The 12,787-nt window shown below is 40.9% G+C and overlaps 1 protein-coding gene across 2 annotated transcripts in view; it reads left to right on the top strand.

Annotated features, from left to right (window-relative positions):
* The window catches only part of FRMD4A (FERM domain containing 4A), a 1,911,200-nt gene that overhangs the window by 1,881,457 nt on the left and 16,956 nt on the right, over nucleotides 1–12,787 (top strand). The window contains exon 23 of one of the 2 annotated variants that reach the window (XM_044087942.1): nucleotides 1,375–1,446. The exons of the other annotated variant lie outside the window; for it this stretch is intronic. Coding sequence (XP_043943877.1) covers nucleotides 1,375–1,444 — 70 coding nt within the window. The 3' untranslated portion in view covers nucleotides 1,445–1,446. The remainder of the gene's footprint in view (nucleotides 1–1,374; nucleotides 1,447–12,787) is intronic. 2 annotated transcript variants of the gene reach the window in all.

The raw sequence follows: 12,787 nt of genomic DNA, 5'->3' as shown, positions 1-12,787 counted from the left end.
TCCAGTGCAGCTGTTACAGGCTCTGTAATCTGCAGGTTTGCATGGTTATATAACCAGCCTGTTTTTTCCTTAGGACATGAAAGCAAAAATAGTGGATTCCCCTTTAGACAAGGACCTCTTGTTTGGTCCCCAAGCTGCCAACCTTTTTAAAACACTTCAAGAGCAGTGTAAAACCATGAAGGACTGCAGATAGCTTCTGTTAACCTCTGTACCTATGTACCAGAGGGATTACCCAACCATAGTGATCTGTTTTGTTAGACAGGGACCTTAGGCCTAGCAAGAAGCACAGGAAGGCACATAGAAAGAGATTCCCAGATAAATCACAGAGGGGTGCGTCATCTGGAGACCTCCCTTTGGGGACATATCTCTGTGACTATCTGCAACTTCCTTTTCCCCTGGATCCCTGCCCCTCTTAAAAAGGCTGACCCAATATTTCTCTACTTGGGAAAAGATTACCACAGAAAAATGGGTGCTGTCTGTCATAAAAATGGTTATGCCATGTCTTGTTTACAGATTACCGCTGTAAATAGCATGCCTCCACCTCCACACAGATTCATCTGCTCCCATCTATTTTACAGAAACTCCAGGCACAAGGCACAGTAGAGCCAGTGCCAGAATAATTTGTGGGAAAGGAGTTTGCTGCCAACTTTTCCTAGTGCCAGGAGAATGAAGGAAGAGCAGTAAAGACCCATACTGGATCTCTCTTTACTAAACACCTTCTTAAAAGTCCAAACTTTCAAAATGCTAAGATAATTAGAAAGTGGGTCGACTTAGTCAGCTGTGTAAAGTGATGTTAGATTAACCTTTTCTTTAAGTGTATAATAAAATTATTATAACTCTGAACTAATTGTTCTAATCAATTGAGTGGCCAGGAGAGTTGATCTTCAAGCGGTATATAGCTGTTCCTTTTGCTGGAAAGAGCTGAACCTGCAGTATCAACAGCACTATAATCACTTGGCATGTGATATGTCAGTGCTGGTGTTTTTTATTTTATTTTATTTTTTTTAAATGCTAGCTTTATGACTGTGTTGCTCGTTATGAGAGAGAACATGTTAGAATTGTCACTGAAGAACAGATGTGTATGGGGCAAGGTGGCCTTAATTAGTTCTAAATACTGAGCAGTCTTTTTCTGAATTATGTTTGGAATGTAAGTTAGTGTATAAATGTCACTTTCTTGTATGATGGCATATTTTGCATGTTTGCCTGGCTGCTTATATGTAACACTAACCCTTTCAATGTCAAGTCACTGTCCATTTTTAACACTTTCCTCACTGCACTACTAAGGTACCTCATTCTTTAACATCTTTGTCTGTTTCCTTTCGTTTCACTAATGTTTCCTCTTGACTCTCTTCTTCACGACTTTGCCTTATTTAGAGACACAGCAGAAAACTCACCCACTGAGGATGAGTCTCAGTCTACAGCTCACCAAAGCACTGATGAATAGAGGTACTGTATATATTGCTGTTTTTAGCACTGCTCTTTATGTAAGCATGCCTTCTATGTGTAATTTTCGCACTGCCTGCCTGTACCAAGAAATGTATGTCATGCTTTATATTTGTCCTGAGATAGGAGTACTTTGTAAGTTCTTTTTTCTCCTTGAAAGTATGAAATTCAGAGAGACTACTTATATGTGCTTGTGTGCATGGAGATGGAAATCTGTGAGCATTAATGCTCAGTTGAAATAGTACAGTTTCATTTTATAAAGTTTTTTCAGCAGGTGTAGTGCTGTTCTTAGGAGACTTAGTTTTCCTTGTTGGGGCTCCAGGAAATCACATCAGTTACTGTAACAGGCCATTGAACATATTTGGTTGCACCGTTGCTTGGCTCAGCTGATCAGCCCCAGAATAACAGTATAGCTGTACATATCCATGCATGGACAGCAGTAGCAACTTCTGTATTGAAAATAAGTACATTTGCATTTTGTGGGTGCTTCTGTTGTTACTGATGACCTAATGTGTGTAACAAATTTAGGTGTCAATTGCTGCTTCTTTTTGAAGTGTACTGCTGGAACTTTTAACCGCCAGACCTCATTTGAAGGGCTGTGAGAAATAAGTAAGCTAAACTGCTTTCTGTGGAGCAGTGGGGGGGCCCTTTTGCCCTAACTGTGGTTATGCTTTCTTTCCAGTTATTATTGCATCACAGAACAGAAATACAGTTTATCTTTAGAAACGGATTGTGTGACACAAACAGATCATCAGTTAACTTTTGGCGAATTGGCCCAGACAAAAAAAAATGGAATTTCAACAGTCATTAAGTACTGACTGAAAAGTTATATAAAGCTTTGTTTTGTGTAAATATATGTAACAGTGATCTTGCAGTGTCTGTGCTTCTGATGTCTAGTTTGGACATAGTGACCAACAAGTAAGGTGTTGAGTAGAAAGTGCAGCACATACTCAAGAATCTCCACTGCAGTTACAGACTGGTAAATTAAAACTAAGGTTAACAAATTATTTAGACGGATTTTAAACAGGTGTTCATTTCAAGGAATGATGCTGCAGGAATATAATTCTGTTAAAGATTATAGCAGCCAGGTTTACATCTGTACACAGCATGATCTGTTTAGCAGCAGTAGGAAATCTCTGTCTGTGTGAGTTTGTGGAGTCTCAGGACTTGAGCCTGGCAGTACGTAATTGTGAAGAGTGCACCCTCATCAGGTATTCTTTTCCACCTGATGTCAGTGGTTGCACTGCTTTTTTTTACTAGGTCATCAGTCCTTGTTATGACCTTCAAGCTGGACAGTGATTAGTACCCAAACCTTTTCATCTCTTATGTGTAAAGAGATTTAATGTATGGAATATGTGTTGTTATAAATGATGTTTTGACATCCTCATTATAAACGTACAGAAAGCACTATACTTCTCCCAGAGATTACCATCTTGAATGCTTGTTTTGTTTAAAAGAGGACTGTAGTAGTGTGAGTTGTGAACTCTGTACTTAATTTAACAAGAAAACATTAGTTGCTGCAGTGGTTATTGTTGATGCCACAGTCATTGACTCTCTGGTTTGATTGCCATCCAATGTGCTTTCTCTGCAGAGTCTGCATATCATCCGTGTGTGTGTGTGTGTGTGTGTGTGTGTGTGTGTGTGTGTGTGTGTGTGTGTGTGTGTGTGTGTGTGTGAGTTGTTTGCTGAATGCTGTGGTTTCCTCACACATCTCAACGATAGGACATAGGTGAATTGGCTGTCCCTTAAATTGTCCATAAGTGTGTGTGCTGCATGTCCTCACATAGAGTGGCATCCCATCCAGCAGTAGTTTCTATGCAAAAATCATAAGGCTCTACCTCCTCTTCTGCTCCTGCACCTTCTGCTTGTACTCCTAAATAGCTCATTTACGCAACAAAATCTGAATCTGTGGACAAAAAACAGAAGGAGTCTTCTTTTAAAACAAGTTGAATCTGTGGAGCCGACATTAACTTCAACTCAGGCAGGTGTCACTGGCTGAGAGCCATTTGCCTGAAATTACTCACTGAGATTTGCTTCACCTCTAAGTGAAGACCAGTATTTGGTTCAGTTTCTGAAGATTGACGTCTGTTGTGGATCTCCTTCTCCTAGGTGCCCCACTGCAAGTATAAGATGTTGCAGAAGAGGAGGCAGCTAAATTAAACAGAGTGGTTTGTGACGTTACAAGATGTAGAGTGAAACTGAAGTTAGCATCTGTCACACAAACATTACTCCTCAAGTGTCTGGTGCAGGACCTGTCATGGGTCAGACATTGTATGAGGTGCTGTTGACATCTTAAGCTAATTTTCAGCCTCTTTGAGAATTCAATTTCCCTACTGTTTTTTTGTGAACACTTACAGTACACAGACACCTGAGCTCCACTTCTGAAGTGCAGATCTATCTCGCCAAGCCACGCTATAGGTACACATTACCCATTCCACACAGGGTGAGTGATGTAATTATGTTGAGGAGTACTTTAATGTCAGAACAGGAAACTTAAACCTCCCAAAGTCCCTCTTAAGCTGTCCTCATTACTGATTACCAGGAAAAGGAAAATTCACCATCTACTTCATTATCCATCTTCTAATTCTGGGAAAAAAAAATGGAAATATTTTAACTCATGGTGACCAGATGCCTTGTGTCTTCACCCTGAAAACAAGACATGCACACTGAGGGTGAAGAGTCTTTCTCTTCTGGTTCTTCCCAAGGGATGTTTGGAGAAACATTCAGTCGATGAAGGACCATTACAAATTGACAGCTTGGGGTATTAAAGAGAGTTAGTTGTTCTTCACTAATGAAACATATGATAGCCTATTGAAGCCTGAGGCTCTTAAACATTTGGCAAGCCTTCTTTTTTCTCTTTATTAATTGACCTGCCAAAAAAGTCAAAACTTTACAATTTATACATAGATCTAGCACATACTTTATCTGTACGTCATAACCTGTTAAATTCATGTCTTCATAACAACAATAAATCAAAATGTAAAAACTTGTTGAAGTAAATAACCCATTTTCATGAACTGTTGGTGATATTCCCTGTTATTTCTGCCTTTCATGATGTAATAATACAATTAAGTCACTGTGACAGGAACCAGAATTTCCTGGGTCCTAAAGTAGTGTAAATTCCTGTAATAAAATAATTTAAGTCAGCTTTTATTGACTTATTAGTGCTAAAGGAAGTCTAAAAAGACTGCTACATTGACACTGACAGTGATAAGGACAACTCGATCACTGCTTATGTATGGAAAAGAAACATATACTTCTACAACCATAGTTGTTGGGGCTATCAGGGTTTTCAGCCCGGTGTGATTAAGTTAGGTATGATTGGTTGGGCACCTCCTTTAGAGCAACAAGTCCTGCCTCTGTCATTGAAAGATATTCTTAGCTTCATACATACCCATTCTTAGAGCACACCATTTCTATTTTTATTTATGATTTGTTGACCTAACATGTTTTCAATTATTTAGAGTTTTGAGAGGTTAAGGGGCAGCAACCCTCCTTACAAACAGAATTAACAGAAAAAAGCAGAGAAATTACAGTCACCCAAAACAGATCATGTAGTGTGTATTTTTCTGCGTGAAAGCAGCTCCGCCAGTCTGCAGCATGTCCAAAATGGTACAGCAGCTGTTGAAGTACACTGCAGCTGTACTAGTTTTGACAGGTGCAGAGAAACACTGATAGTCCGGTATTCTTTATTAAAGTGTACTGATGTATCTGCACAGCATTGCATCATAGTTGTATATGACGCTAACAACCATCAGGGCCTTTATAAGCCTAGCTGTGCATTCCAACCCAGTGGTAGTGTCCGTATGTATCATGATCATTTATTAGGAGGGGGTATGTTAGTTGGGAGTTTCTAGTGGTTATGGGGGGGCGTATTTTAGTTTGGGCATTACTGTCTGCCTCTGTCAGTCAGAAACATAGTAGCCAGATCGGGGGGTGAATTTTCAATTTCCCATCAACTGGTCAAGGTTACACTTAAATAGGGACGAACTCTGCTTCATATGAATAGAGAGACTGTTCCAGAGCACGGGATCCTCTGAAACATGTATCTGTCTCGCCAACATGTCTTATTTAAATTTAAATCCTTGAATCTGCTGGTTCTGATGCTGTTCCTTTTGCAGATGTGCTAAAGTTCCATCAGAGTTGGATCTGAGGATGCCTTGTAGTCCAGGCATAGATCACCTCTCAGCAACTGGTAGGAGACAGAGTATAAAGACAGGGCTTTAAGGTGATCCATATAGGACAATGTGTTTATACCCTTGATTGTCCTGGTAAGAAACCTTTGCGGGCATTCCATCTGTTGCACATGTTTGGTCAGGTATATGCCGAATGAGGCATTATACTTGATGGGGCTGAAAAGGGTCAAATAAAGTGGCAGTATGACATCTTTGGGCCTGGATGCCATGCCCTTCTTTATAAGATTGGCAACACCTTGGTAACATGTTGGCCAAAGGCCAGATTACTGTCTACATGTGTTTGCAGATCCCTGACTACTGTGTCAACTCTTAGGGGTGTCTTATTGATGGAGCAATTTGCATGAGTGACAGTTTTCCCAAAAGGCAGTGTAAAGCATTTCTTGACATTGAGTTTTTAGTCCATGACTTTGGCACCAGGCATTTCTCTGTGTTAGACCCACTTGAAACATTTTTGTGTCATGGAGGGGAAGTCTGTGATAGCTGCCAATTTGCAGTTGTGTGAACTTGGTCAGCCAAGGGCCTTTGACATTAGTCTTTCCCCAGCATGGAGCCCTGAGGTAACTCACTGGTGACCTTGTCTCTTAGTGGCAGTGATATCACCAGCCCTTACTTCCTGGGTCCTGTCTGTGAACCAGATGGCAATGCAGTGAGTTATGTAGGGGTTTATGCCTAGTTTGATAATTTTGTCAACTATACCTGCGTCTGCATGGGGTATTGTATCAAATGCCTTAGCCAGGACCAGGTAGGTTGTATGCATCATTTTTCCCACATCCAGTGCCTTAGTCACCTTCTCAAAGATGTCCAGTAGGTTTAGTAGGCATGGTCTTTCATTAACAAAGCCAAACTGGGTTGGGTACAGTGTCTGAAGGTTGCTTATGTCTTTGTTGATCATTTCCATGATAATTCATTCCATGGTGTTGCATGTTAGACTAGTCATCATACCTCTCACCTGTACAGATGTTGTCCAGATTTTTGACTCATATTTTTTGTCTGTTCCTCATAAAAGTTGTTGTTTTCTGGCAAATCATTGAAGATTGAAGTCACTAAAAAATGAGACATTTGAGTTTCAGACTTTATACTCTTCAGAAAATACATAATAATGCATAACCTGTTATTCTAGCAACTTTCTAAGTTTATAGGAGCAATATTTAAATTTTGTCCCAATGTTTGGGCCTTTGTCTCCCCATTCTTTCTGGCTTTGTCCAGATTTCTTGCACTGAGAGACTGAGAGGTTTGCTAGTCAGACTAATAGGTCTGCAGTTTCTGGGGTCAGTTGATGGTCCATCCTTGTGAAGTGTGGGATAACCTTTGCAGTCATGGTAAAAAATTGTTTTGAGGCTATAGTTGAAAAGTGACTCAAGTGGTCCTGATAGGTCATGTTTCCCGCTATTTAGGAGGCATCCCGGGATATTGTTGAGAACCATTGAGGCTGTGTTTTTGGCCTTAGTGAGCACTGCCAGGACCTGCTCCCTGTTAATAACTGGGGAGGTTATACTAATAAGATATTTCATGGAGGGAGGCAGGGGAGGAGTTGGGGGTGAAGTTTGAGCTGAATTTGTCAGGCATCAAGTTCGCTATCACTCTGCTGAGTGAAGGTGGCACCCCTGACCACCAGTTCGGCACACTAATGTGTGCTTCCTTTGAGGTTTTGGACATAGCTGTAAAGGCCTTGTGGTTATCTGTAGCCTGTGAGTCTATCTTGACCTCGTAATTGTCCCTGTTAGACTTGGTCTTCTTAGGTTCCTGCTTATTTTAATTAGAGAGCTCCTATCATTATAGGAGTTGCTCTTCCTGATTTTAACCATGACTTTTTTCTTGTTGACCCTGTTAAGGTTAGGATTCCACCAGTGTAGTTTGTTTTTAGAGTTTGTTTTGGGCTTGCTTCTAGTAGATACAGCAGCCTCTATACAGCCGTTTACATGTTTGTACAGAGTCTGTGAGAATAATTCTGCATAGGTTGCTGTAAACTCTGGGTTGGGAGGAGCGATGAATTTTGATTAACTATTGCTTAATAGGGTGTAATTTGCTTTGGAACAGTTCCTGACTGTTAACAGGGATTGCTAAGGTTAGTGAGTTGATTTTAATTTTGAAGGAGGCAGCTTTGTGATTCAACCTCACCGGTGAGGACATGACAAGGGGGAGGGTTGCAGAGCTCTCCCATATGAGTACTAGGTCTAGTATGCCCTATCCTCTGGTAGGTGTGTGTACTATCTTGTCAAGGATGCTTGTGTTAATAAAGTCTAGAAACTGTGCCTTTGAGTATGAGACAGTATATGTTTCTCTGACTATAGAGGGGTAGTCAAAATCTGTCATGAAAAGAGTCTTTGGTTTCATGGTGAGTGTCATTAGTATGTCTAGGTACAAGCTGTGGGATTCTAGGGGTATAGAGGGCAACCTGTAGCTTGCTAAGATATGGTATGGGGCATTGTCTGTGGTAAGTTGCATGTGGATGAATTCCAGGGCATTGCCCTGTTTAACCAATGTAGAGTTAATGCTTGTTGCTTATATATATTTAGTTATTGAAACTCCTCAGCTGATGGTCTAAATGTATGGAAGTAACTGAAACACTGCACTGCCAGAGTATATTCTGCAAATTTAAACTATGGCTCTGTAACAGCATGGATGTCTGTATTCTGCAGACTGAGGAGAGCTTGTAGGGTGTGGAGTGTCTTGTTTAGGCTCCTAGCATTGAACTCTTAACACCTTTAGGTTCCTTTGGGTTTTATTTGCTGTGTCAGTAGGTTTGTCAATTTGGCACTTCCGAAAAAGGATGTAAGAGGGGTGAATAAAGTTTTAGCCAATGTTCAGAAGCTTAGGGGACACGTGTGTTGAGACCATCCTTTACAAAACAACGGTGTCTGTTAACTATGCCCTCCCATACTGACAAATATTGAATTCCCCCTGGAAAGACTCCAGAAGCTAAGCCAGTCATTGAAATTAATCATTTTTTTGTTCATACTGTGCCTTCATCCTTGGTGAAGGTAGAATGCTGCTCAGTGCAAGGCACATATGTGCCCAAGACACATTCAGAGAGATCAACAATGTCTGTCTTCATACAGTTTAGGGAAGTACATCTCAGGTTAACTCCCATATGGACTATGATAGAGTCATACTGGTACCTGTGGTGTAGTGACTTGATTTGTAACTTGGCAGATCCTGGCCCAGATAAGCAGCTAACCGTTTCTGATGTCTTTTTTTTTTTGTCTGATTCAACAGGTGAGTAGTCAGATCCATCCGGATCTGACGTCAGCGCCTCTTGCCAAAGATTTGGATCTGAGAGCTCTGACTCCTGCTCGACCCACAATTCCCCTGTCCTGCCTGAACTACCTCAGCTCTTGTTTGCTGCCTTTAAAAGCCAGACACGTGGACCGAGAGCTCTCTTTTAATTCATAAGTGAATGCCTTTTTCTTCCTCCTTTGTTAAAAATAGTTAATAAGTTAGGATTTGCAGTGTATTTAGAGTAGTCTTTAGAGATAGGGTGTTTTCTAATACATTTTTGCAGTTTTTCTTCTGCGTGTGTTGTGTTTGCATAAGTTAGTGTTAATAGAATTACCATTGATTTAGATTAGAGTTTTTTTGTATAGTAGTTGCACTTTTCTAGTAAGTTTAATTACTCTTCATGTCCTCAGACTTCAAAAAGCACTGTTCCTGTGGGCATAAAGTAGCCCCCCAAGACCCACACACACTGTGTGTATATTGCATGGGACCTTTGCACCTTCATGCTTCTTGCTCCATCTGTGCAAACGATCATTTACAGATGTTATACAATTGCTTTTTTAGAATGAGGACCTGAGACCAGTTTTTGATCTCAGCAAAGTAAATCAGTTCTTGAAACAGACAAAATTCCATCAACATAAAGAAGAGCAAATTACAGCTTGCTCAGTAAATAGAATTCATAGGCTGCCAGATAGACACTGTATGTCAAAAAGTAAAGCCACCCTCAACAAGGATCAGATCAATCAGATCAGTTGCTCTTCAGATCATAAATAATCCACACCCCAAGCTCAATTGATATCAAGACTTCTAGGTTGATGGCTTCTTCCATAGTGATGGTCCCCTTATCCAGATATCAGTTGAGAGTTCTACAGTGGATTAGCTGTGCAGTGGTATCAGAGAATTCACCCCTCTTCACTATAAAATTTGTCTCTCGCAGATTTGCAAGAACCATATCCAGTGATGGAATTTGTCCAGCTCAGTCACTCTGGGCAGATACTTCTCTCGTCTGAAACCCAAAGCCACACTGACCATGGCTACCTCCCTTCTTAGTTGGTGGACATTTCTAAAGAAGAACAGGAGAGCAGTCCAAGGAGCATCGTCACCATTAGATGCCAACCTCCACATCAGTGTCTTGTAGCTAAGAGAGGTCTTCCTTACATTGAGTGCACTTCGGGAGCATGTACCCAAGGATGTGATTGCCATACATTCTGACAGCATGTCAGTAGTTTGGTACATCAGCAAACAAAGTGGAACCAGATGATGCCCTCTTTACCGAGAAGCCTTGGGAGTCTGGCATTGGGCAGTGTATTGGAAATGCTTTCTAGGAGCAATGCATATACCTGGCACTTAAAATATCCTAGAGGACAAGCTGAACAGAGTGATATTACTGCCTCACCAGTAGTCTCTCAACATATCAGTGGCACCAAAAATCCTCAGCCACTGGGGCTAACCCTGCTGCAACCTCTTTGCTTATCACCTAGACAACAAATACAGAAGTTACTTTGCCCTTATCCCTCCACAGGGTCAGTCACTGAGAGATGCTGTAGTCCATCTTTGGCCCCCAGGTCTCCTTTACGCCTTTCCCACCATTCCCCTTATCCCCAAATTCATCCAGAAAGCAATGGAGATCAACACCAAAGTAGTCCTCATTGCCCCTTTCTGGCCTTGACAGGCATGGTTCCTTTGGCCTCACTTAGTTTACCCACCATGGGTTCTGAATCCCTTCCCAGATCTCCTCACACACCCCTCCGGGTTGCCTGGACCGGACCTACAGACCCTAAAATTAACCACATTGTTTCTCCAGTTCTAACAATTGCCAGAAATGTCAAGACTTTATTCCTCAGTGGTATGAGTCATATTGTCCTTTCAAAGGAGCCCTACAAAAAAGACTTGCAAGAGCAAATGGAAATGTTTTTCCATCTTGGTGTCCGTTAATGCTCTAGGCCCATTCTCAACACCACATCAGAAGTCCTAGAATTTCTTTTGGAACTCTTCTTGTCTGGGTCACTTAAGATCAACTGGCATCCATTTCAAACTTCCACCTGGGATTCAACAACATTTCCATTGCATTTTTAAAGAGTACCTTCTTATTAAGGCCTCCGGTTTGTGATCCAGTTCCTCCCTGGGATATCAACATTTTGTTACAGCCTTTAACTCAGAAACCCTTTGAACTTACAGCATCCACAAATATGAAATTTCTGTCCTGGAATACTGTATTTTCAGTTGCCATTACTTCTGCCAAACGAGTATCAGAACATCAGGTACTTTAATGAAAGGTTCCCTTCCTGGTCTTCCATAAACATAGTGTTGTTACAAACAAAACCTTCCTTTCTTCTAAAAGTAGCTTCTGAATCCAGTTTAAATCAACAGATTGATTTGCCAGTTTTCTTTACCAATTTCCCAAATAAAGGGGAACATATATTGCATATATTAGATGTGCACAAACATCTCAGGTTTGACCTCCACCGTACCAAGACTTTCAGAAAGTCAGACCACTTTTTCATATCCTTCTCCAAGAAAAAGTTAGGTCAGTCGGTTTCTAAAGTTACACTTTTGAAATGGTTAGCTAATTGCATTTTCATTGGCTATCATTCTCTAGGCATGCCACTACAATCAAAGCCTAAAGGGCATTCTACAAGAGCAATGCAAACTCTACAGGCAAGTATTTGTAAGTGAAATATATGCAGCAGCAACTTGGTCCTCACCCCATATATTTGTATCTCACTATAAATTAGATGTACAGTCCAGGTTCTGCCATTCTCAGAAATATCCTTCCTTGAGACCACCCACATACCCTTTGGGTAGCCTGGGAATCTGTCCCACATGTTGAATCAGGTGAAAAAAAAAAACAACAGATACGAAAGTTATGTACTCACCATAACAATAGATCCATGTTGTCTTCAACTCCCCTCTCACCTTCCCCCTACCAAAATTATAATTCCACTTTTAGTGAGTGGCCAGATGTCATGTGGACTGTCTGACCTTTTTTATCGCTACATTTTTTGGTGTTTATGCCTTTTTTATTTGTCCTTTTCTGTAAATGGATATATATATCTTTGTATAGATATACTCGTAACTTTTTATGGTCAGTTAGCAAACTCAGTCTGAGGTAGTTCAGACAGGACAGCAAAATTGTGGGTGGGTGGGAGTCAGAGCTCTCAGAATCAGATCCAAAGTTTTGGCACAAGGTGCGGAGGTTGGATCTGAAAAATCTGAGTACCAAACAGAAGAAAAGAAGACTATGCAGATCTATTGTTGTGATGAGCACATAACTTTCATTTATCTTCACCTTGTTCAGTCTGGTGAGTGGGTCATTTGTGTCGTACAATGGAGTCCCTTATGACAAGAGTCCTGGGTAATGTGTTTGCTTGCCTTATGGGCTTAGCTGTTGGGGCTGCACTGGATGTGGTGTTTGGTCTTGCTTTTGATGAATGCTTTACAGATTGCTGAGAATAGGCATTACCGTTTATAGACTTAGAAGGTCTTTGAGGTTTGGGAAGATTTATTTTTAGTGCCTCAGCATAGGTTGGTCTTTGTGTGTGGTGGATGTAATGTGTGTGTTCTTAATAACCTTGTTTGTATGCAAGATATTTCCTCCAATGAAATTGTGTATGTGCATCTTTTGCATACTGTGTTTGTTTTTTAAGGTTTAAGTGGTTGTCTGTGAATATGAGACAATTGCTACATTGTCTCAGGATGTCCATGTCTACCAAGCTGGCTAAGATGACATTTGGAAATTGCATAACCATGTTGTCCGGACCTGTATTTGGGTAGGCTACTATACGTTGTGTACTAGGTTATACAGAGGTCTCCTTGTGTGGTCTCTGGGGGGTTTCTACTGTACTAGGTTAGATTGTGCTAAGACTTGACAGTAGTGCTGCTTAATGTGCAGATGAGCTGCACCAAGTTTATCTCTGCACGATGGCTTTGTT

Source organism: Protopterus annectens, chromosome 11.part0, assembly GCF_019279795.1.
Source record: "Protopterus annectens isolate FY-2018-M chromosome 11.part0, PAN1.0, whole genome shotgun sequence".
Classification (NCBI taxonomy): Eukaryota; Metazoa; Chordata; order Ceratodontiformes; family Protopteridae; genus Protopterus; species Protopterus annectens.
The sequence above is the reverse complement of the archived record's forward strand: the minus strand, read 5'-3'. Positions and strand labels throughout refer to the sequence as shown.